General features: G+C 45.1%; 1 protein-coding gene across 2 annotated transcripts in view; it reads right to left on the reverse strand.

Annotated features, from left to right (window-relative positions):
• pde8b (phosphodiesterase 8B) overlaps window positions 1-24,916 on the reverse strand; it is a 106,979-nt gene that overhangs the window by 64,161 nt on the left and 17,902 nt on the right. Inside the window, exons 1-2 of one of the 2 annotated variants that reach the window (XM_036977077.2) lie at window positions 23,312-24,642; window positions 6,966-7,022 (exon numbers count right to left, since the gene is read on the reverse strand). In XM_036977077.2, the coding sequence (XP_036832972.2) occupies window positions 6,966-7,022; window positions 23,312-23,593 (339 nt within the window). In that variant the 5' untranslated portion in view covers window positions 23,594-24,642. Of the gene's footprint in view, window positions 1-6,965; window positions 7,023-23,311; window positions 24,643-24,916 lie in introns of those variants that run through there. The other variant, XM_036977078.2, reaches the window with a different exon arrangement.

Below are 24,916 nucleotides of genomic sequence, written 5' to 3' on the forward strand. Positions count from 1 at the left end.
CTTCCCACCACCAACGGACCAAGCAGCATGGTAAAAAGGAGGAATGGACATGGGAGGATATCCCGAACGGCAAGGGATCCTGGACATGGGAGGAGATCCTGGCCGGAAGGGATCGCCTTCCTTGGGAACAGGTGGAAGCATTGAGGAAGGTGGAGGCAGCGACGAAAGCAGAGCGGCAGCGTTACGAGGGAACACGGCTGGCAAGGAAGCCCGAGAGGCAGCCCCCCAAAAAATGTGTGTGGGGGGAGGGCACACAGGGAGTGTGGCTGAGTCAAGTTGGAAACCTGAGCCAACTCCCCGTGCTTACCGTGGTGAGCATGTGACTGGTCAGGCTCCGTGCTATGGGGTGATGCGCACTGTGTCGAGGCTGAGCATTCACAGGCCGGTGTGCTCGGTGCCAGCGTCCCGCATTTGCCGGGTGAAAGCGGGCATCCAGCCAGAACGGGTGGTGCCAGCTCTGCGCTCGAGACCGCCAGTGCACCTCCACGGCCAGTGTATCCGGTGCCTCGGCCAAGGAAGAGGCCTCCTGCATGTCTTCCCAGCCTGGTGAGTCCTGTACCTGTCCCCAGAGCCAGGTCTCCTGTGTGTCTCCCCAGCCTGGTTAGTCCTGTGGCTGAGCCCAGCCCGGACCTTCCAGCGACGCTCTCCAGTCCGGAGCCCTCAACGAGGGTGCCCAGTCCGGAGCCCTCAACGAGGGTGCCCAGTCCGGGGCCCGCAGCGAGGGTGCCCACTCCGGGGCCCGCAGCGAGGGTGCCCAGTCCGGGGCCTGTTTTGTATTTCCATGATTTTCTATTTCTATGTGTTTGGCCGGGTGTGGTTCTCAATCAGGGACAGCTGTCTATCGTTGTCTCTGATTGGGAACCATACTTAGGTACCCTTTTTCCCACCTGTGTTTGTGGGAACTTTGTTTGATGGCACATAGCCTTAAGCTTCACGGTTTGTTTTGGTATAGTTTATTGTTTTGTTGGTGACATCTACTATTAAAAGTATGGACGCGCACCACGCTGCACCTTGGTCCAGTTCTTCCTTCAACAGCTGTGACAGGTAGGCTAGTTGAGAACAAGTTCTCATTTGCAACTGCGACCTGGCCAAGATAAAGCATAGCAATTCGACACATACAACAACACAGAGTTACACATGGAATAAACAAACATACAGTAGAAAAGGTCTATATACAGCATGTGCAAATGAGGGAGTTAATGCAATAAATAGGCCATGGTGGCGAAGTAATTACAATATACCAATTAAACACTGGAGTGATAGATGTGCAGAAGATGAATGTGCAAGTAGAGATACTGGGGTGCAAAGGAGCAAGATAAATAAATACTGTATGGGGATGAGGTAGGTAGATGGGCTGTTTACAGATGGGCTATGTGCAGTGATCTGTTAGCTGCTCTGACAGCTGGTGTTTCAAGCTAGTGAGGGAGATATGTAACGCTCATTCCTTCGACGATAAACACGAATCCAACCATCACCCCTGTTTGTGACAAAACCGCGACTCATAGAAGAGCACTTTTTGCCAGTCCTGTCTGGTCCAGCGACGGTGGGTTTGTGCCCATAGGTGATGTCTGGTGAGGACCTGCCTTACAACAGGCCTACAAGCCCTCAGTCCAGCCTCTCTCAGCCTATTGCGGTGATGGAGGGATTGTGCGTTCCTGATGTAACTCGGGCAGTTGTTGTTGCCATCCTGTACCTGTCCCGAGGGGTGTGATGTTCTGATGTGCGGACGATCAGCTGTCCGTCCTGTTTCCCTGTAGCGCTGTCTTAGGCGTCTCACAGAACGGACATTCCAATTTATTGCCCTGGCCATATCTGCAGTCCTCATGCCTCCTTGCAGCATGCCTAAGGCACGTTCACGCAGATGAGCAGGGATCCTGGGCATCTTTTTTTTGGTGTTTTTCAGAGTCAGAAAGGCCTCTTTAGTGTCCTGCGTTTTCATAACTGTGACCTTAATTGCTTACCGTCTGTAAGCTGTTAGTGTCTTAACGACCGTTCCACAGGTGCATGTTCATTAATTGTTTATGGTTCATTGAACAAGCATGAGAAACAGTGTTTAAACCCTTTACAATGAAGATCTGTGAAGTTATTTGGATTTTTACAAATTATCTTTGAAAGACAGTCCTGAAAAAGTGTCCTTTTTTGCTGAGTTTATGTCATTTAGCAGAAGCTTTCACCCTAAGCGACTTACAGTCATGCATGTATATATTTTACTTATGGACTTTCCCTGGAATCGAACCTAGCGGCATGCTCTCTATCAACTAAGCTACAGAGGACACACTGTTATACACTGTTACACTCAGGGCAGGACAGGCAGAGAGATGGGCCTCTACTCCTAACTGTTCTACCATGCTGACTCAGCCAATCACAGTTCAGAGGTTAAGCCTCCATCTCTGCACACCCATGGCCAGACAGACAGATCGAGGGATGGGAACGGAACGGACAGGAGGCTGAACAGACAGGAGGCTGAGGCTCCTAGAGAGAGAGAGAGAGAGAGAGGTAGGCAACATCTAGCTGACTGGCTTTAGACCAAGTCTTGCTAGTGTGACTCCTCTTGGTGTAGAACCAATGCATACAAAAATGTCCATTAATTATAATCCACACAATAATTCACATTTCCTGTTGCTGCAGGATTACTTTCCTACTGTAGCAAACTGTCTCAAATTAAGATTCTACTTTATAGAGACCCACTATGTCTCCTTCATCTCCTTTCCAAGTCATCAATCTGATGGATCGATCAATGGATCATTCCTAATAGGCATGGTTTACTCCTCACCTCCAAAACACTATGCAAATGCTTCCCCTGTGTTTTCAAGTGGTGGCTGTGTTTCTCGATATGGTTTCTTAAATTCCCAGTCCAAAGTAAGAGCACTACTGCAGGGGTCCCAAATGTGTTGGCCCGCGACTCGATTTTGATTTTTTTTAAATGTGCGACCCCACCATGTAAAAATAGTGATGTAAAAAATTAAATGTACGCTGAAAATCTGGTGTTTATATGTCAAACGGTTTTATTATATTTCAGTCTTCTGTGATGTACAGTGTATAAAGTGTAATATTGGGATACAAACTCAAAATAAATTTCAACTCTATATCTGACATGGTACAGGTCTCTTCTTCTTTTTAAGCCCATAACCATGTGTGTGACGTGTATACTTTAGTTTCAAAGTAGATTTGTTTAAGACTACCAAGAATCACTCTGTGTGACCCTGATTTAACCCACTGCAGTAAAAAGTTAAACCATTCAAAAGACTCACATTTGTAGGAATAAAACAGAAACCACTGTTTATTACAACCGCATCTTCCGGCTATTGGAGGTTACTGATGTAACCCCGGTTCTATGAACCAAGCGCAATTATTGTAATTTTCAGAGATTCTCTCCTGATCCCATTTTCAAATAAGGCAACCCCGTATGGTGTTGCGACCAATGGTTTGGGAAATGCCGGGCTACTGTCTTATACAGCCTATAGTCAACTACAGTACACCCTCTGAGCCCTCTGGTAAATCATTTCTCTGATATAGGCAAAGTACTGTGACAGTGTGCAGAAATGAAGGAGCCAGAGATAAAACGATTTGGAGCTACAGAGTCTTTCCAGGGCTCAGAGGAAATGGTCAACGTCAGGAGGAAACTTTTAGCATGGAACTCTCTCTTCCAAAGAGTTTTTCTCTTTCTCTTTTCATCTCTTTTTCTCTGTCTGTTCTAATGGGAGGGAGGTAGAAAGGAAGGAGGGAGTACAGTAAAGTGTGTGACTGTGTGTGTGTGCGTGTGCTCCCTTGCGTGTGTCACTGTGTGTGCGTGTGCTCCCTTGCGTGTGTCTGTGTGTGTGCGTGACTCTTCGTGTGTGTGTGCTCTACTGCTTTAGGAGAGTAGTTCAATGTTTTTATGGAGCGTGTGTTGAGGACTGTATGGGGCCTCCTGCAGACGCTCTTACACAGCCTGATAGAGAAGAATGGACTAGGGCTGGATATGAGGTTTTAATGAGGGCTGTAGGGATGGATGAGGTTTGGATGAGTTTTATTTGGCACAATAAAGAGGAATGGATGTGGGGTAGAGCATTTCAGTATGACCTTTCTTTCAAATACTTTTGAGTGTTTGATTAAGCCGGCCAGATGATGGGTGAGGTTTGCACTTTTGGGACTATTCCATTTCTCAATCAAGTGCAATGACAAAGAAGGTAAAAAACAGAGACCTATGTCTAGATGAACTGTTCCACAACAAACAGAACACACCCCTGACCTTGAGTAACTAACTCTCCCTTTCCTTAGTTACACAACAGTATAAGGAGCCTGGGAGCTAATCTGGCCTTCTAAAATGCTCACACTGCCTTAATCCCAATCCACAGGACACACATGCCCCAACCACATCATTAACCCCAGCTAGCAGCTGGTCACTGTACAACTAAAAACCTGTCTCAACTCTCTACACAAGGCCTGGACACTAGAACCTCCACCCACACACTTCTATTAGGTTCAAAGTGTTATATAAATGCGCTGTCCTTATGCCATGTTGTGTCATGTGGTGTGTCCTTAAAAACACCATGCAATGATAGATCACATCCCATTCAGATACAGCTAAATCACATCCCATAGAGATACAGACACAGTCACATTTTATGTAGACAGAGATACTCCACTGGGCACAGACGACAATTCAACGTCTATTTCACACGTTGATTTAACCAGTGGGTGCCTAGTGGGACTTGTTTACAGACGTGGCTTCAAATATATGTATTTGATTATGTGTTATTTGCTTATTTTCTGTATATTTTAGTATTTTCAAATAATGTGGTCGGAATCAACTACTTCTATTGAAAGTATTTTTAAATAATTTCCTATAAATAGCCTACTATTTCAAAGTATTTTCAACTACTTATTTCAAAAAGGATTTCAAATACCTGGGTTATTTAATGCATAGGAGTGTATTTGAGTATTTTCATATACAGTGCCTTGCGAAAGTATTCGGCCCCCTTGAACATTGCGACCTTTTGCCACATTTCAGGCTTCAAACATAAAGATATAAAACTGTATTTTTTTGTGAAGAATCAACAACAAGTGGGACACAATCATGAAGTGGAACGACATTTATTGGATATTTCAAACTTTTTTAACAAATCAAAAACTGAAAAGTTGGGCGTGCAAAATTATTCAGCCCCTTTACTTTCAGTGCAGCAAACTCTCTCCAGAAGTTCAGTGAGGATCTCTGAATGATCCAATGTTGACCTAAATGACTAATGATGATACATACAATCCACCTGTGTGTAATCAAGTCTCCATATAAATGCACCTGCACTGTGATAGTCTCAGAGGTCCGTTAAAAGCGCAGAGAGCATCATGAAGAACAAGGAACACACCAGGCAGGTCCGAGATACTGTTGAGAAGAAGTTTAAAGCCGGATTTGGATACAAAAAGATTTCCCAAGCTTTAAACATCCCAAGGAGCACTGTGCAAGCGATAATATTGAAATGGAAGGAGTATCAGACACTGCAAATCTACCAAGACCTGGCCGTCCCTCTAAACTTTCAGCTCATACAAGGAGAAGACTGATCAGAGATGCAGCCAAGAGGCCCATGATCACTCTGGATGAACTGCAGAGATCTACAGCTGAGGTGGGAGACTCTGTCCATAGGACAACAATCAGTCGTATATTGCACAAATCTGGCCTTTATGGAAGAGTGGCAAGAAGAAAGCCATTTCTTAAAGATATCCATAAAAAGTGTTGTTTAAAGTTTGCCACAAGCCACCTGGGAGACACACCAAACATGTGGAAGAAGGTGCTCTGGTCAGATGAAACCAAAATTGAACTTTTTGGCAACAATGCAAAATGTTATGTTTGGCGTAAAAGCAACACAGCTGAACACACCATCCCCACTGTCAAACATGGTGGTGGTAGCATCATGGTTTGGGCCTGCTTTTCTTCAGCAGGGACAGGGAAGATGGATAAATTGATGGGAAGATGGATGGAGCCAAATACAGGACCATTCTGGAAGAAAACCTGATGGAGTCTGCAAAAGACCTGAGACTGGGACGGAGATTTGTCTTCCAACAAGACAATGATCCAAAACATAAAGCAAAATCTACAATGGAATGGTTCAAAAATAAACATATCCAGGTGTTAGAATGGCCAAGTCAAAGTCCAGACCTGAATCCAATCGAGAATCTGTGGAAAGAACTGAAAACTGCTGTTCACAAATGCTCTCCATCCAACCTCACTGAGCTCGAGCTGTTTTGCAAGGAGGAATGGGAAAAAATTTCAGTCTCTCGATGTGAAAAACTGATAGAGACATACCCCAAGCGACTTACAGCTGTAATCGCAGCAAAAGGTGGCGCTACAAAGTATTAACTTAAGGGGGCTGAATAATTTTGCACGCCCAATTTTTCAGTTTTTGATTTGTTAAAAAAGTTTGAAATATCCAATAAATGTCGTTCCACTTCATGATTGTGTCCCACTTGTTGTTGATTCTTCACAAAAAAATACAGTTTTATATCTTTATGTTTGAAGCCTGAAATGTGGCAAAAGGTCGCAAAGTTCAAGGGGGCCGAATACTTTCGCAAGGCACTGTACATGCCAATACCAGGTCTGGTTGTTTTATGCATTTATGCTTTGATTTCCCAGTTTTATTCTGGGATTATGAACACTAACAATGACTGGTTGTTAGCAGCTCTGAGCAACAGCATGCCAAACAACTGAAATTTAAATTAAAAATTACAGGCCCCAAAAGTCATTATAGCAAATTACTCTGATTAGGCTTCCTAATCACATCCTGTTCCGTGCCAATCAAAATGGCCACCACTCCAATGCCTCTTGTAGCTTGAAGAAGAGAGAAACTGCCCACGATGGGCTCTACCCCTGAACATGTAACTTCACTGAATGCATAACCAAATACAGCAGACTCCTGATAATTGACAGAGAGTGGGCACTAAACTGGAGCATGCTATTATCAGGAGAAATACAATGTAGAGTGCAGTTTTACCTGAATAGGTTCTTGGGTCAGTCTCATAGGTCCTACACACTCTTCTGTGGCTGATACCTAGAACACAGAGAGAGAGAGAGAGAGAGAGAGAGAGAGAGAAGAGAGAGAGAGAGAGAGAGAGAGAATGAGTTCATGTTTAAAGAAAACAATGAACACCAAGAGTAAACAAAGAGAGAGCAGAAGTAAAAACTGAAATGTAGAAAACAGAGAAACAGAGCACTGCTTACCATTTTACCCTCTCCTTCGAGTACCATACATGCCCTGCACCTCTCTCTTGCTATTGCTTTTCCTCCTCTCTCTCTCTCTCTCTCTCTCTCTCTCTCTGATGGTCTCAACCCATTAATACTCCATACTGTAGGTAAATGCATAGGCAGGTATTCCTCAGTAAAAGACAAAAGCTCCACACTCCCGGGAAAACCTTCTGTAGCTTACTGAACCCTGTTACTCTATCACCTAGCAGGAAGGATTTCTGGCTACTGAACTGTTGACTAACAGAGCGGCTTAGGATGTTCCACACTCAGACACACACACAACGTATTAGTGACGCAGCAAGAGCAGGTCCATTACAAGCCTATTTACAGAGTATTAAGGGCTGTACTGGCTGGATGCAGACAGACAGGTGTATGTCAGTAATGCCATGTGAGGAGCAGTACTAACACTGTTGATAGACTGTAGCTAACGCAGCTTCAAAAATGACATGTACAGTACATCACATCACAGGCAATGACATCTCACACCAATACCTCACCCAATAATGATCAAGTTGACAAGTCTCTACATATGCAGAATGTCAAAATGACCCATATCTGTCTCTGTGCCTCTTTGGACATCAGTCATTAACTGCTTATGTCATCATCATCACAGCTCAATGACTCACTAGCTGTGAGTTAATTGTCCCATTTGGCCCCCCTTACAGAGTTGAGTGGGGCCAGCTCTGGTTTGCTGCGGTCACATCAGATTGATGAGGGGTTGTTTGTGTTTGTTGGATGTTAGTTAGGATCTGATGTATGGCCAATGTTGTATGGTGATTATTACCAACAATGAGCTCATTAGGTCTCTGTGCCCTGTCCCAGTCTCTGTCCCCTTCTCTGTGCCCATCTCTGTCCCCGTCTCCGTGCCTGTCTCTGTGCTCGTCCCCATCTCTGTCCCCGTCCCCGTTCCTGTCACCATCTCTGTCCCCGTCCCCGTTCCTGTCCCCTGTCCCTGTCGCTGTCCCCGTCTCCGTGCCTGTCTCTGTTCCTGTCCGCATCTCTGTCCCTGTCGCTGTCCCCGTCTCTGTCGCTGTGCCTCCTCTGGTCCCTGAACTATGTAGGTGTAGCAGGATGGGGAAGGGCATAGATGGGTGTATAGAGAGCCTGAACTATGTAGGTGTAGCAGGACGGTGAGGGGCATAGATGGGTGTATAGAGAGCCTGAACTATGTAGGTGTAGCAGGACGGTGAGGGGCATAGATGGGTGTATAGAAAGCCTGAACTATGTAGGTGTAGCAGGATGGGGAGGGGCATAGATGGGTGTATAGAGAGCCTGAACTATGTAGGTGTAGCAGGATGGGGAGGGGCATAGATGGGTGTATAGAAAGCCTGAACTATGTAGGTGTAGCAGGACGGTGAGGGGCATAGATGGGTGTATAGAAAGCCTGAACTATGTAGGTGTAGCAGGACGGTGAGGGGCATAGATGGGTGTATAGAGAGCCTGAACTATGTAGGTGTAGCAGGATGGTGAGGGGCATAGATGGGTGTATAGAAAGCCTGAACTATGTAGGTGTAGCAGGACGGTGATGGGCATAGATGGGTGTATAGAAAGCCTGAACTATGTAGGTGTAGCAGGACGGTGAGGGGCATAGATGGGTGTATAGAAAGCCTGAACTATGTAGGTGTAGCAGGACGGTGAGGGGCATAGATGGGTGTATAGAAAGCCTGAACTATGTAGGTGTAGCAGGATGGTGAGGGGCATAGATGGGTGTATAGAGAGCCTGAACTATGTAGGTGTAGTAGGATGGTGATGGGCATAGATGGGTGTATAGAAAGCCTGAACTATGTAGGTGTAGCAGGAAGGTGAGGGGCATAGATGGGTGTATAGAAAACCTCAAACTATGTAGGTGTAGTAGGACGGTGAGGGGCATAGATGGGTGTATAGAAAGCCTGAACTATGTAGGTGTAGCAGGACGGTGAGGGGCATAGATGGGTGTATAGAAAGCCTGAACTATGTAGGTGTAGCAGGATGGTGAGGGGCATAGATGGGTGTATAGAAAGCCTGAACTATGTAGGTGTAGCAGGACGGTGAGGGGCATAGATGGGTGTATAGAGAGCCTGAACTATGTAGGTGTAGCAGGATGGGGAGGGGCATAGATGGGTGTATAGAGAGCCTGAACTCTGTAGGTGTAGCAGGACGGTGAGGGGCATAGATGGGTGTATAGAGATCCTGAACTATGTAGGTGTAGCAGGATGGGGAGGGGCATAGATGGGTGTATAGAGAGCCTGAACTCTGTAGGTGTAGCAGGACGGTGAGGGGCATAGATGGGTGTATAGAGAGCCTGAACTATGTAGGTGTAGCAGGATGGGGAGGGGCATAGATGGGTGTATAGAAAGCCTGAACTATGTAGGTGTAGCAGGATGGGGAGGGGCATAGATGGGTGTATAGAGAGCCTGAACTATGTAGGTGTAGCAGGATGGGGAGGGGCATAGATGGGTGTATAGAAAGCCTGAACTATGTAGGTGTAGCAGGACGGTGAGGGGCATAGATGGGTGTATAGAAAGCCTGAACTATGTAGGTGTAGCAGGACGGTGAGGGGCATAGATGGGTGTATAGAAAGCCTGAACTATGTAGGTGTAGCAGGATGGTGATGGGCATAGATGGGTGTATAGAAAGCCTGAACTATGTAGGTGTAGCAGGACGGTGAGGGGCATAGATGGGTGTATAGAAAGCCTGAACTATGTAGGTGTAGCAGGACGGTGAGGGGCATAGATGGGTGTATAGAAAGCCTGAACTATGTAGGTGTAGCAGGACGGTGAGGGGCATAGATGGGTGTATAGAAAGCCTGAACTATGTAGGTGTAGCAGGACGGTGAGGGGCATAGATGGGTGTATAGAAAGCCTGAACTATGTAGGTGTAGCAGGATGGTGAGGGGCATAGATGGGTGTATAGAAAGCCTGAACTATGTAGGTGTAGCAGGATGGGGAGGGGCATAGATGGGTGTATAGAGAGCCTGAACTATGTAGGTGTAGCAGGACGGTGAGGGGCATAGATGGGTGTATAGAGAGCCTGAACTATGTAGGTGTAGCAGGACGGTGAGGGGCATAGATGGGTGTATAGAAAGCCTGAACTATGTAGGTGTAGCAGGATGGTGAGGGGCATAGATGGGTGTATAGAAAGCCTGAACTATGTAGGTGTAGCAGGATGGGGAGGGGCATAGATGGGTGTATAGAAAGCCTGAACTATGTAGGTGTAGCAGGACGGTGAGGGGCATAGATGGGTGTAAAGAAAGCCTGAACTATGTAGGTGTAGCAGGACGGTGAGGGGCATAGATGGGTGTATAGAAAGCCTGAACTATGTAGGTGTAGCAGGACGGTGAGGGGCATAGATGGGTGTATAGAGAGCCTGAACTATGTAGGTGTAGCAGGACGGTGAGGGGCATAGATGGGTGTATAGAAAGCCTGAACTATGTAGGTGTAGCAGGACGGTGAGGGGCATAGATGGGTGTATAGAAAGCCTGAACTATGTAGGTGTAGCAGGACGGTGAGGGGCATAGATGGGTGTATAGAGAGCCTGAACTATGTAGGTGTAGCAGGACGGTGAGGGGCATAGATGGGTGTATAGAAAGCCTGAACTATGTAGGTGTAGCAGGACGGTGAGGGGCATAGATGGGTGTATAGAAAGCCTGAACTATGTAGGTGTAGCAGGACGGTGAGGGGCATAGATGGGTGTATAGAAAGCCTGAACTATGTAGGTGTAGCAGGATGGGGAGGGGCATAGATGGGTGTATAGAAAGCCTGAACTATGTAGGTGTAGCAGGACGGTGAGGGGCATAGATGGGTGTATAGAAAGCCTGAACTATGTAGGTGTAGCAGGACGGTGAGGGGCATAGATGGGTGTATAGAGAGCCTGAACTATGTAGGTGTAGCAGGACGGTGAGGGGCATAGATGGGTGTATAGAAAGCCTGAACTATGTAGGTGTAGCAGGACGGTGAGGGGCATAGATGGGTGTATAGAGAGCCTGAAGCAGTGACGGCTTAGAGCATAAAACTCTTTACGACCTCTCTTTTTTTTTAAAACCATCCTTCCCTCCCTCCTCTCTATGTCTCCCTCTCTCTTTCCGTTCCTGTCCTATTTTTTTTACCTCTCTCTCTCTCGGTCTCTCTCTTTTCACGTAGTGTCCAATCATTTCCCCTCTCTCAGTATGCACCACAGCTAACAATGGCCTATGTTCTTCCACAGTGCTGTGTGTGTGTGTCTGTGTGTGCTGCAGCTCTGGCTCAGATAAAAGACTATGGCACCCTGAAAGCTCTCAGATACATTAGCTAACCCCTTAATACACATACATATACATTATACGACACGTGCACACACACTCTCTCACACAAAAACAAAAAACTCTTGCATCCTTTTCACTTCAAATTCTCTTTTAGCCTTTCATCAGACCACCTGGTAGCTGAGACCTGCCTGCCTGCCTGCCTGCCTGCCTGCCTCTGCCTGCCTGCCTCTGCCTGCCTGCCTGCCTGCCTGCCTGCCTGCCTGCCTGCCTGCCTGCCTGCCTGCCTGCCTGCCTCTGCCAGCCTGCCTGCCTGTCTGTCTGTCTGTCCTGAATGTAGAAGAGGTCAGGTACATACTGTAACAGAGAACGCAAGAGTACCATCTACCTGTGTATGTGTGTGTGTCCATAAGCATAACAGGGAAAGGGAGATACCTAGGTCACATTTCACATGTCAAAACAACAGGTACACATCTCTCTCTCTTTCTGCATTCAGGACAACATTCAGTTGAACAACAGGTACACATCTCTCTCTCTTTCTGCATTCAGGACAACATTCAGTTGAACAACAGGTACACATCTCTCTCTCTTTCTGCATTCAGGACAACATTCAGTTGAACAACAGGTACACATCTCTCTCTCTTTCTGCATTCAGGACAACATTCAGTTGAACAACAGGTACACATCTCTCTCTTTCTGCATTCAGGACAACATTCAGTTGAACAACAGGTACACATCTCTCTCTCTTTCTGCATTCAGGACAACATTCAGTTGAACAACAGGTACACATCTCTCTCTCTTTATGCATTCAGGACAACATTCAGTTGAACAACGGGTACACATCTCTCTATTTCTGCATTCAGGACAACATTCAGTTGAACAACAGAAAACAAATGCAGTGAGACTCAGTGAGTAACTTACATACAGTACATACTGCTCATTATGGGTTTACCTGCTCTAACTACAGTATCAGCTACCAACCAACCATACCTTCCATTTCTATAGAAATATATGACCAATATCTTAGGCTTCTGTAAAGCAGAGAATACGCTTCTGTAACAATGTTAACAACTGGTTCGTAAAATTTCAGTTTTTCTCACCACATGTTGAAATGAAGCACTGAATATTTCTATTTTATTCTAATATGATTAAAAGTCTCTCATTATCAGTTCATGTTCTTCATCATGATGAACAGACTTTGAGCCATAATGGAAGTAACATTATCCAATGTCTTCTTACCATGCAGTGTGATCTAACACGGGGAAGTACGGCCTGGACACACTTAGATAACACTCTACATGGTCTGCATGAAACAAGACACTTATCAACATGTAGTAAGTCCTAATGAGACCACAGTATGAATTAAGCATTAGAGACCAAGAACGTTTATAAATTGTCCCAGTAATTCACAGAAGTGAAGTAACAGAGGAACCAGGAATTGGGAATACAATGAGGGTTAATTCCCTAAACACAGCAGAGCAATTTTCCACAGTCTTGTCCCATAAAGAACAACCAGTTATAGTCATACACTCAGAATCATCTGACTGCTGCTACTGCTGGGTGAGGGCATTTTAACACGCACACACAAACACATGCACACGTTTGTTTTACTATACTTGTGGCGATTTAAATGTATTCCCATTCAAAATCCAATTTACCCTAACCCTTAACCATAACCTTAACCCCAAACCCTAACCCTTAACCTTAACCCCAAACCTAACCCTAACTCCTGACTCCTAACCCTTAACCCTTAACCATAACCTTAACCCCAAACCCTAACCCTTAACCCCAAACCTAACCCTAACTCCTGACTCCTAACCCTAACCCTTAACCATAACCTTAACCCCAAACCCTAACCCTTAACCTTAACCCAAAACCCTAACCCTTAACCATAACCTTAACCCCAAACCCTAACCCTTAACCTTAACCCCAAACCTAACCCTAACTCCTGACTCCTAACCCTTAACCCTTAACCATAACCTTAACCCCAAACCCTAACCCTTAACCTTAACCCCAAACCTAACCCTAACTCCTGACTCCTAACCCTTAACCATAACCTTAACCCCAAACCCTAACCCTTAACCTTAACCCCAAACATAACCCTAACTCCTGACTCCTAACCCTTAACCCTTAACCATAACCTTAACCCCAAACCCTAACCCTTAACCCCAAACCTAACCCTAACTCCTGACTCCTAACCCTTAACCATAACCTTAACCCCAAACCCTAACCCTTAACCTTAACCCCAAACCTAACCCTAACTCCTGACTCCTAACCCTTAACCCTTAACCATAACCTTAACCCCAAACCCTAACCCTTAACCTTAACCCCAAACATAACCCTAACTCCTGACTCCTAACCCTAACTCCTGACTCCTAACCCTTAACCATAACCTTAACCCCAAACCCTAACCCTTAACCTTAACCCCAAACCTAACCCTAACTCCTGACTCCTAACCCTTAACCATAACCTTAACCCCAAACCCTAACCCTTAACCTTAACCCCAAACCTAACCCTAACTCCTGACTCCTAACCCTTAACCCTTAACCATAACCTTAACCCCAAACCCTAACCCTTAACCTTAACCCCAAACATAACCCTAACTCCTGACTCCTAACCCTAACTCCTGACTCCTAACCCTTAACCATAACCTTAACCCCAAACCCTAACCCTTAACCTTAACCCCAAACATAACCCTAACTCCTGACTCCTAACCCTAACTCCTGACTCCTAACCCTTAACCATAACCTTAACCCCAAACCCTAACCCTTAACCTTAACCCCAAACCTAACCCTAACTCCTGACTCCTAACCCTTAACCATAACCTTAACCCCAAACCCTAACCCTTAACCTTAACCCCAAACATAACCCTAACTCCTGACTCCTAACCCTTAACCATAACCTTAACCCCAAACCCTAACCCTTAACCTTAACCCCAAACCTAACCCTAACTCCTGACTCCTAACCCTTAACCATAACCTTAACCCCAAACCCTAACCCTTAACCTTAACCCCAAACATAACCCTAACTCCTGACTCCTAACCCTTAACCATAACCTTAACCCCAAACCCTAACCCTTAACCCCAAACCCTAACCCTTAACCTTAACCCCAAACCTAACCCTAACTCCTGACTCCTAACCCTTAACCCTTAACCATAACCTTAACCCCAAACCCTAACCCTTAACCCCAAACCTAACCCTAACTCCTGACTCCTAACCCTAACCCTTAACCATAACCTTAACCCCAAACCCTAACCCTTAACCCCAAACCTAACCCTAACTCCTGACTCCTAACCCTTAACCATAACCTTAACCCCAAACCCTAACCCTTAACCCCAAATCTAACCCTAACTCCTAACCCAACCTTAACCCCAAACCTAACCCTAACTCCTGACTCCTAACCCTTAACCCTTAACCATAACCTTAACCCCAAACCCTAACCCTTAACCCCAAACCTAACCCTAACTCCTGACTCCTAACCCTAACCCTTAACCATAACCTTAACCCCAAACCCTAACCCTTAACCCCAAACCTAACCCTAACTCCTGACTCCTAACCCTTAACCCTTAACCATAACCTTAACCCCAAACCCTAACCCTTAACCCTTAACCATAACCTTAACCCCAAACCCTAACCCTTAACCCCAAACCTAACCCTAACTCCTGACTCCTAACCCTTAACCATAACCTTAACCCCAAACCCTAACCCTTAACCCCAAACCTAACCCTAACTCCTGACTCCTAACCCTTAACCCTTAACCATAACCATAACCGTAACCCTAAACCCTAACCCTTAACCCCAAACCTAACCCTATCTCCTGACTCCTAACCCTTAACCATAACCTTAACCCCAAACCCTAACCCTTAACCTTAACCCCAAACCTAACCCTAACTCCTAACCCTTAACCTTAACCCCAAACCTAACCCTAACTCCTGACTCCTAACCCTTAACCCTTAACCATAACCCCAAACCTAACCCTAACTCCTGACTCCTAACCCTTAACCATAACCTTAACCCCAAACCCTAACCCTTAACCTTAACCCAAAACCCTAACCCTTAACCATAACCTTAACCCCAAACCCTAACCCTTAACCCCAAACCTAACCCTAACTCCTGACTCCTAACCCTTAACCCTTAACCATAACCCCAAACCTAACCCTAACTCCTGACTCCTAACCCTTAACCATAACCTTAACCCCAAACCCTAACCCTTAACCCCAAACCTAACCTAACTCCTGACTCCTAACCCTTAACCCTTAACCATGACCTTAACCCCAAACCCTAACCCTTAACCCCAAACCTAACCCTAACTCCTGACTCCTAACCCTAACCCTTAACCATAACCTTAACCCCAAACCCTAACCCTTAACCCCAAACCTAACCCTAACTCCTGACTCCTAACCCTTAACCCTTAACCATAACCTTAACCCCAAACCCTAACCCTTAACCCTTAACCATAACCTTAACCCCAAACCCTAACCCTTAACCCCAAACCTAACCCTAACTCCTGACTCCTAACCCTTAACCATAACCTTAACCCCAAACCCTAACCCTTAACCCCAAACCTAACCCTAACTCCTGACTCCTAACCCTTAACCCTTAACCATAACCATAACCGTAACCCTAAACCCTAACCCTTAACCCCAAACCTAACCCTATCTCCTGACTCCTAACCCTTAACCATAACCTTAACCCCAAACCCTAACCCTTAACCTTAACCCCAAACCTAACCCTAACTCCTAACCCTTAACCTTAACCCCAAACCTAACCCTAACTCCTGACTCCTAACCCTTAACCCTTAACCATAACCCCAAACCTAACCCTAACTCCTGACTCCTAACCCTTAACCATAACCTTAACCCCAAACCCTAACCCTTAACCTTAACCCAAAACCCTTAACCATAACCTTAACCCCAAACCCTAACCCTTAACCCCAAACCTAACCCTAACTCCTGACTCCTAACCCTTAACCCTTAACCATAACCCCAAACCTAACCCTAACTCCTGACTCCTAACCCTTAACCATAACCTTAACCCCAAACCCTAACCCTTAACCCCAAACCTAACCTAACTCCTGACTCCTAACCCTTAACCCTTAACCATGACCTTAACCCCAAACCCTAACCCTTAACCCCAAACCTAACCCTAACCCTAACCCTTAACCATAACCTTAACCCCAAACCCTAACCCTTAACCCCAAACCTAACCCTAACTCCTGACTCCTAACCCTTAACCCTTAACCATAACCTTAACCCCAAACCCTAACCCTTAACCCTTAACCATAACCTCAACCCCAAACCCTAACCCTTAACCCCAAACCTAACCCTAACTCCTGACTCCTAACCTTTAACCCTTAACCATAACCTTAACCCCAAACCCTAACCCTTAACCCCAAACCTAACCCTAACTCCTGACTCCTAACCCTTAACCCTTAACCATAACCTTAACCCTAAACCCTAACCCTTAACCCCAAACCTAACCCTAACTCCTGACTCCTAACCCTTAACCCTTAACCATAACCTTAACCCCAAACCCTAACCCTTAACCTTAACCCCAAACCTAACCCTAACTCCTAACCCTTAACCTTAACCCCAAACCTAACCCTAACTCCTGACTCCTAACCCTTAACCCTTAACCATAACCCCAAACCTAATCCTAACTCCTGACTCCTAACCCTTAACCATAACCTTAACCCAAAACCCTAACCCTTAACCTTAACCCAAAACCCTAACCCTTAACCATAACCTTAACCCCAAACCCTAACCCTTAACCCCAAACCTAACCCTAACTCCTGACTCCTAACCCTTAACCCTTAACCATAACCCCAAACCTAACCCTAACTCCTGACTCCTAACCCTTAACCCTTAACCATAACCTTAACCCCAAACCCTAACCCTTAACCTTAACCCCAAACCTAACCCTAACTCCTAACCCTTAACCTTAACCCCAAACCTAACCCTAACTCCTGACTCCTAACCCTTAACCCTTAACCATAACCCCAAACCTAACCCTAACTCCTGACTCCTAACCCTTAACCATAACCTTAACCCCAAACCCTAACCCTTAACCTTAACCCAAAACCCTAACCCTTAACCCCAAACCTAACCCTAACTCCTGACTCCTAACCCTTAACCCTTAACCATAACCCCAAACCTAACCCTAACTCCTGACTCCTAACCCTTAACCATAACCTTAACCTTAACCCCAAACCCTAACCCTTAACCTTAACCCCAAACCTAACCTAACTCCTGACTCCTAACCCTTAACCCTTAACCATAACCTTAACCCCAAACCCTAACCCTTAACCCCAAACCTAACCCTAACCCTAACCCTTAACCATAACCTTAACCCCAAACCCTAACCCTTAACCCCAAACCTAACCCTAACTCCTGACTCCTAACCCTTAACCCTTAACCATAACCTTAACCCCAAACCCTTAACCCTTAACCATAACCTCAACCCCAAACCCTAACCCTTAACCCCAAACCTAACCCTAACTCCTGACTCCTAACCCTTAACCCTTAACCATAACCTTAACCCCAAACCCTAACCCTTAACCCCAAACCTAACCCTAACTCCTGACTCCTAACCCTTAACCCTTAACCATAACCTTAACCCTAACCCTTAACCCCAAACCTAACCCTAACTCCTGACTCCTAACCCTTAACCCTTAACCATAACCTTAACCCCAAACCCTAACCCTTAACCTTAACCCCAAACCTAACCCTAACTCCTAACCCTTAACCTTAACCCCAAACCTAACCCTAACTCCTGACTCCTAACCCTTAACCCTTAACCATAACCCCAAACCTAACCCTAACTCCTGACTCCTAACCCTTAACCATAACCTTAACCCCAAACCCTAACCCTTAACCTTAACCCAAAACCCTAACCCTTAACCATAACCTTAACCCCAAACCCTAACCCTTAACCCCAAACCTAACCCTAACTCCTGACTCCTAACCCTTAACCATAACCTTAACCCCAAACCCTAACCCTTAACCTTAACCCAAAACCCTAACCCTTAACCATAACCTTAACCCCAAACCCTAACCCTTAACCCCAAACCTAACCCTAACTCCTGACTCCTAACCCTTAACCCTTAACCATAACCCCAAACCTAACCCTAACTCCTGACTCCTAACCCTTAACCATAACCTTAACCCCAAACCCTAACCCTTAACCTTAACCCCAAACCTAACCCTAACTCCTGACTCCTAACCCTTAACCATAACCTTAACCCCAAACCCTAACCCTTAACCTTAACCCCAAACCTAACCCTAACTCCTAACCCTTAACCATAACCTTAACCCCAAACCCTAACCCTTAACCTTAACCCCAAATCTAACCCTAACTCCTAACCCTTAACCTTAACCCCAAATCTAACCCTAACTCCTAACCCAACCTTAACCCCAAACCTAACCCTAACTCCTAACCCTTAACCTTAACCCCAAACCTAACCCTAACTCCTAACCCTTAACCTTAACCCCAAATCTAACCCTAACTCCTAACCCAACCTTAACCCCAAACCTAACCCTAACTCCTAACTTCTAACCCTTAACCCTTAACCATAACCTTAACCCCAAACCTAACCCTAACTCCTAACCCTTAACCATAACCTTAACCCCAAACCCTAACCCTTAACCTTAACCCCAAACCCTAACTCCTGACTCCTAACCCTTAACCATAACCTTAACCCCAAACCTAACCCTAACTCCTAACCCTTAACCATAACCTTAACCCCAAACCCTAACCCTTAACCTTAACCCCAAACCTAACCCTAACTCCTGACTCCTAACCCTTAACCCTTAACCATAACCCCAAACCTAACCCTAACTCCTGACTCCTAACCCTTAACCCTTAACCATAACCTTAACCCCAAACCTAACCCTAACTCCTAGCCCTTAACCATAACCTTAACCCCAAACCTAACCCTAACTCCTAACCCTTAACCCCAAACCTAACCCTAACTAACTCCTAACCCTTAACCCCAAACCTAACCCTAACTCCTAATCCTAACCCTTAACCCCAAACCTAACCCTAACTCCTAACCCTAAACCTAACCCTAACCCTTAACCTTAACCCCAAACCTAACTCTAACTCCTAACCCTAACCCTTATCCTAACCTTAACCCCAAACCCTAAACCTAACTGCTAACTCCTAACCCTTAACATTAACCCCAAACCCTAACTCCTAACCATAACCCTCATTCTAACCCTAACCTTAATTTATACCCTAACCTTAAACCTAACCCCTAAGCCTAAAATAGCCTTTTTCTTTGTGGGGAGCAGCAAAATGTCCCCACTTGTCCAAATGTTACTGGTTTTAATATCTTTGTGAGGACTTCTGGTTCCCACAAGGATAGTAAAACCAAATCACACACACACACAAACAGAATATATGCACGGACACACACCCTTATCACCATAGCAGTCCTTTTGATGAATATTAGTGTGTGTTCATCTTTCACCTAAAGCTTAATACCAACAAGCACACTTCTTTCCACCTCTCAACCTCTCCCCAGATGGTTAGAAGGAGCCAAAGCACTGAGATCCAGTGCACAAAAAACAACTAACTCTCTGCTCTATGACACATATGACCCCAATAAATAAACATATGATTTTCTTTTCTGTATAGGTCTTTGAACTTAATTTATTTGAACCCCCCTTAAAGGACATCTATTTCATAATAGGCCTAATTTAATGGCCTTCATATAGTTGGTAGACTTTGTCCAGAAGGGCCCCCCATAACATTAGCTTCTCAGAAGTTCTAGTTTTTGTTCACAGGACCCTGTGACTGGGGTGACCAGGGTCTGGGTGTGTGTGTGTGTGTGTGTGTGTGTGTGTGTGTGTGTGTGTGTGTGTGTGTGTGTGTGGGGCTACACAATCAGAGATGATGACGATACTCATGGCAGTGTGAATAAATAATGAGTGGTATGGATGATAATGATAAACATGCATTTTGAGGTTGGAATTAGAACATTTGTAGTACAAGAGCTCTTTAGAAGCACAGACACATACATCATATATCACACATACATTTCTCTCTGAATAGTCTGCCTCTTTTCCTTCTCTTTCTCTCTCTATCCAGTGTCAGCCTTTTAATTCTCTCCTCCTTGTCTGTCTGTCTGTCTGTCACACAGAATACAGGTCCTACTTGTCTGATTAATTGCTGAGACAAAGGGCACTCGCCATGCTTTCCTAAGCTAAAACTGGAATCACTTCAAGTGGAGTGGCTCTGTGTGTGTGTGTGTGTGTGTGTGTGTGTGTGTGTGTGTGTGTGTGTGTGTGTGTGTGTGTGCGTGTGCGTGTGTGCGTGTGCGCGCGTGTGCGTGTGCGTGTGTGTGGGGCTACACAATCAGAGATGATGACGATACTCATGGCAGTGTGTAAATAATGAGTGGTTTGGATGATAATGATAAACATGCATTTTGAGGTTGGAATTAGAACATTTGTAGTACAAGAGCTCTTTAGAAGCACAGACACATACATCATATATCACACATACATTTCTCTCTGAATAGTCTGCCTCTTTTCCCTCTCTTTCTCTCTCTATCCAGTGTCAGCCTTTTAATTCTCTCCTCCTTGTCTGTCTGTCTGTCTGTCACACAGAATACAGGTCCTACTTGTCTGATTAATTGCTGAGACAAAGGGCACTCGCCATGCTTTCCTAAGCTAAAACTGGAATCACTTCAAGTGGAGTGGCTCTGTGTGTGTGTGTGTGTGTGTGTGTGTGTGTGTGTGTGTGTGTGTGTGTGCGTGCGTGTGTGCAGAAGAATCTCTTTGTCTTCTTCTACATTGAGATGCATATGACACGCCTCTGAGTCTGACCTGTGGACAATGACAACTATGTCCACACTAGAATGATTACAATGTTGATTTGGCCTCTCTCTAACAGTTTCTTATTTGGTGGAACATGTTCTGATTGCAAAGCCTCTTGAATTAATAATACTACAGAATTATTGATTCAACTTATATAGCGCTATTCATTACATAAAGAATCTTTAAAGCAACAACAAAAAAGACAAGTAATTTAGAAAAAAAACATAATTCATGAAAAAGGTAACGAGATGGTTGGGAAAGTGATGGGGATCTAGCTGAGTTCTATGGAGGGTTTGTGTTAGTGATATGTTGTACTTGAGACAGAGGTCATGACCCAAAATACCAAGAGTCATTACTTATGCAGATATTAAGAAAAGTAAACAAAAATGTGTTACACACCGTGTACACACACACAAGCTACAACACCTGTTAAAAAAAATCAACTAATCAGCGTTTTCCGTTGTGACCTCGATTATTTGAATTAGGTTTGTTAGTGCTGGCCTGTAACAAAAAATACTCTGCCAGATGGCCTGACGACACAGGCTGTGTGAGAAGCCCTGGAGGAGAGAATATACAGAGTACAGGGCAACATGATCAGCCCTCTCACATGTGACTGTTCACACTGTTCACATCACAACCCTGCTCTGCCCTGTCCGCCTGGGTAAACAACCACTGTAGCAACACAACAAGACACAGACACACAGCCGGGTTTTGGTGACCAATAGCATCAATGATACCTTCTCATCCCAAGAAGACAGAGAGAGAGAGATCAAGAAAGAGAGAGCGAGCGAGAGCGAGACAGAGAGGAAGAGAGAGAGGAAGAGAGAGAGTGTGAGAGAGAGAGAGAGAGAGTGTGAGAGAGAGGAAGAGAGTGAGAGAGCGAGAGAGAGAGAGAGAGAGAAAGAAAGAGAGAGGAAGATAGACGACATTCTTACATCTCTATCCCTCTCCCTCATCTCTCCTCAACTCATGATACAGTTATATAAAGGCCATTAAGTTTTTTGGCCATAGTGGGATGTTACTGTGTGAGGTTTGTGACCACTCTGTCATATGGCCTACATAGCACTGTCTCAAACTGATGACATTAGAGATGAGCAATATCAGTCTGTTAGTCAGTCAGTCAATGAATCGGTCAGTCTGATTCACCCTAATCCCAACCCTTCAAAAAATAAGCTGGGGCAGCAGGGTAGCCTAGTGGTTAGAGCGTTGGACGAGTAACTGGAAGGTTGCAAGTTCAAATCCCCGAGCTGACAAGGTACAAATCTGTCATTCTGCCCCTTGTTCCTAGGCTGTCATTGAAAATAAGAATTTGTTCTTAACCTGTTGTTGTTCTTGCCTAGTTAAATAAAAGGTAAAAATATATATTTTTTATTTTTATCAATTAGCCTGGTTGTACACTGCATGTACACCTATACATTTGTACATGTGTACATAGTACTTATCAGCAACCCAAAGTGCTTTATGATACATGACTGAGACCCAGATGGTTCAAGTGTCACTAAACTATTTTTGAACAATCAGTTAAATTATAAAGTTCATTATCTGGACTACACTTTCACCATGGTGCTACTCTCACTCACTCACTCACTCACTCACTCACTCACTCACTCACTCACTCACTCACTCACTCACTCACTCACTCACCCACTCACCCACTCACCCACTCACTCACTCACCCTAACCCCAACCCTTCAAAAAAAAAAAAGTTGTGTTTATGACACCAGAACTTCCATCACAATCTTCTATGAATGCATGATTAATCCTTCCAGCTTCCTAGGATATGTCTGGGCTATGCCCCAAACCAACGCACGCTATTTATATCTTTCTACCTCAACACGCTGATGGATCACAAACAATCATAATAAATTCCATGAACACAAAACAAACAATCACATTATTCATGAATGATATCAGACTAGCTATCCCCCATGCAAGACAGAATGAGATTCGTGTATAATTGGTTTTAAAGCAGATACTTGATAAGACACTAGAATATAATGGCCTTCTGAATATCTTGATTCATTCCTTGTGATTGTGAAAAAGCAAACCCCTATCTACCTTGCCACTGGTGTGACTGGTCTGTGTCTCGGCTTCGATGCAGATGTGTCCCCCGCTGTTCTCTCTCCTCTCTCCGTGAGATTTGTTCCGGGACTGCCTGGTCTGGTAAGTGATTACCGAGGGGATGGTGTCGGCCGCGTCCGTCTTGATGAACAGCCCATGGAGGGTGGCCGCGGTGCCCTGGGATATAGTGGTGGTCTGGTGCGGAGAGTTGGACTCGTCCGAGTCTCGGCAGTAGATCACGCCGCTCTGGGAGACGTGGATGCTGGGAGCGCAGCCCATGCCTCACCGCTGGTCCGGAGCCAGATCTCAGATGACAGTAAACAGCGCTCTCTCTGAGTTATCACTGTCCCGGATGCCTGCCGCTGCGCTGTGGCCGCTGTTCTCTCCGATCATCGGCTGCTCCTGGTTGTCTCTCACCTCTCCCCCGCGGACTGGTTGAGTACATAAAGAGAGAACGAAAGGTGTTTCATCTCTTTAATATCGCCGCTGAGTTTCTCCGCTCCGTTAATTCATGCATGCGCTCCTCCATCCGTTATTTTGAGTTGAATGTAATTTCCGCTGTGATATTCCCTAGTGCTGCAGCTTTCAAATCCAGTCCTTTTAGTGAAAAATGATCATCATTGACGTTATTATGTATTACAGCATACAGGCCTAGACGTTATGTCATTTCATGGCTCGCAATGTCGATTAATGATATGATCTTCTCTAGCTTATATAGCTCAGGCTGTGCGAACGTAACCATTTGCAACCATCAGGCTATCCTTATGTTGGTGTCGTAACAAAGACGCTATTCTTCTCCTTATCCTTTTCATCATCATATTGATTGGATAAAAAAAAACGCCGCGTGAAATCGCTGGATCACACTGGCTCATTTCCTCTTCATTTGGCCATTGCATTTTATTGTCTGAGGTCTCTCTCTCTCATCTACACATCATCGTAGGCTGCTGTCATCCAATCCAGGGCTCGTCGCAGTTGGTCACCACTGGTCAGCAGGTTCCTCCTCACATTTCCTGGCGGTGTGAATGGATCCAAATAATTTCCAAATTTGAAGAGTGAGCCTATATGTCAACTAGAGACATTATCTATTATCTGACTATCTAGGAGGCTATTCATCAATTTCGCTATTTCACGTGCCACTGCAATTATACAAATACAGAAAAGAGACGATAGACAAATCATTTGTTTAAAAAACGGTGTGTGCGTGTGTATGCGAGAGAGAGACAGAGACAGAAAAATAGAGAGATATGGTTGTAAGAGATTGTGCTTGTGTGTGTGTGCATAGTCCGCACACACGTCAGACATCACACACATCTCAGAGGTGGCATCCTAATGGTAACCTGGTAAAACTCTGGAACCTAGTTGTAACAGGGACCTTAAGGGTTGCCCTATTGCCTGGGGCAATTGCACTGAGCACTGTCGGGTGAGTTGAGCCTGCTCTAAAGTTGCCCCAGGTGAGTTTGACTGAAACCAACAAAACTGTACACTGTTAAAATAGTATAGCCATGCTAAGTAGTACACATACACTGAGATCTGGTCTTTGAATATAAACCCAATGTAAGTGTTAAAATACACTGACTGTATTTCAAACCAGAATGGAAGTAC

The sequence above is a fragment of the Oncorhynchus mykiss genome, chromosome 5, assembly GCF_057628025.1.
Source record: "Oncorhynchus mykiss isolate SJ-2025 chromosome 5, ASM5762802v1, whole genome shotgun sequence".
In the NCBI taxonomy this organism is placed as follows: Eukaryota; Metazoa; Chordata; class Actinopteri; order Salmoniformes; family Salmonidae; genus Oncorhynchus; species Oncorhynchus mykiss.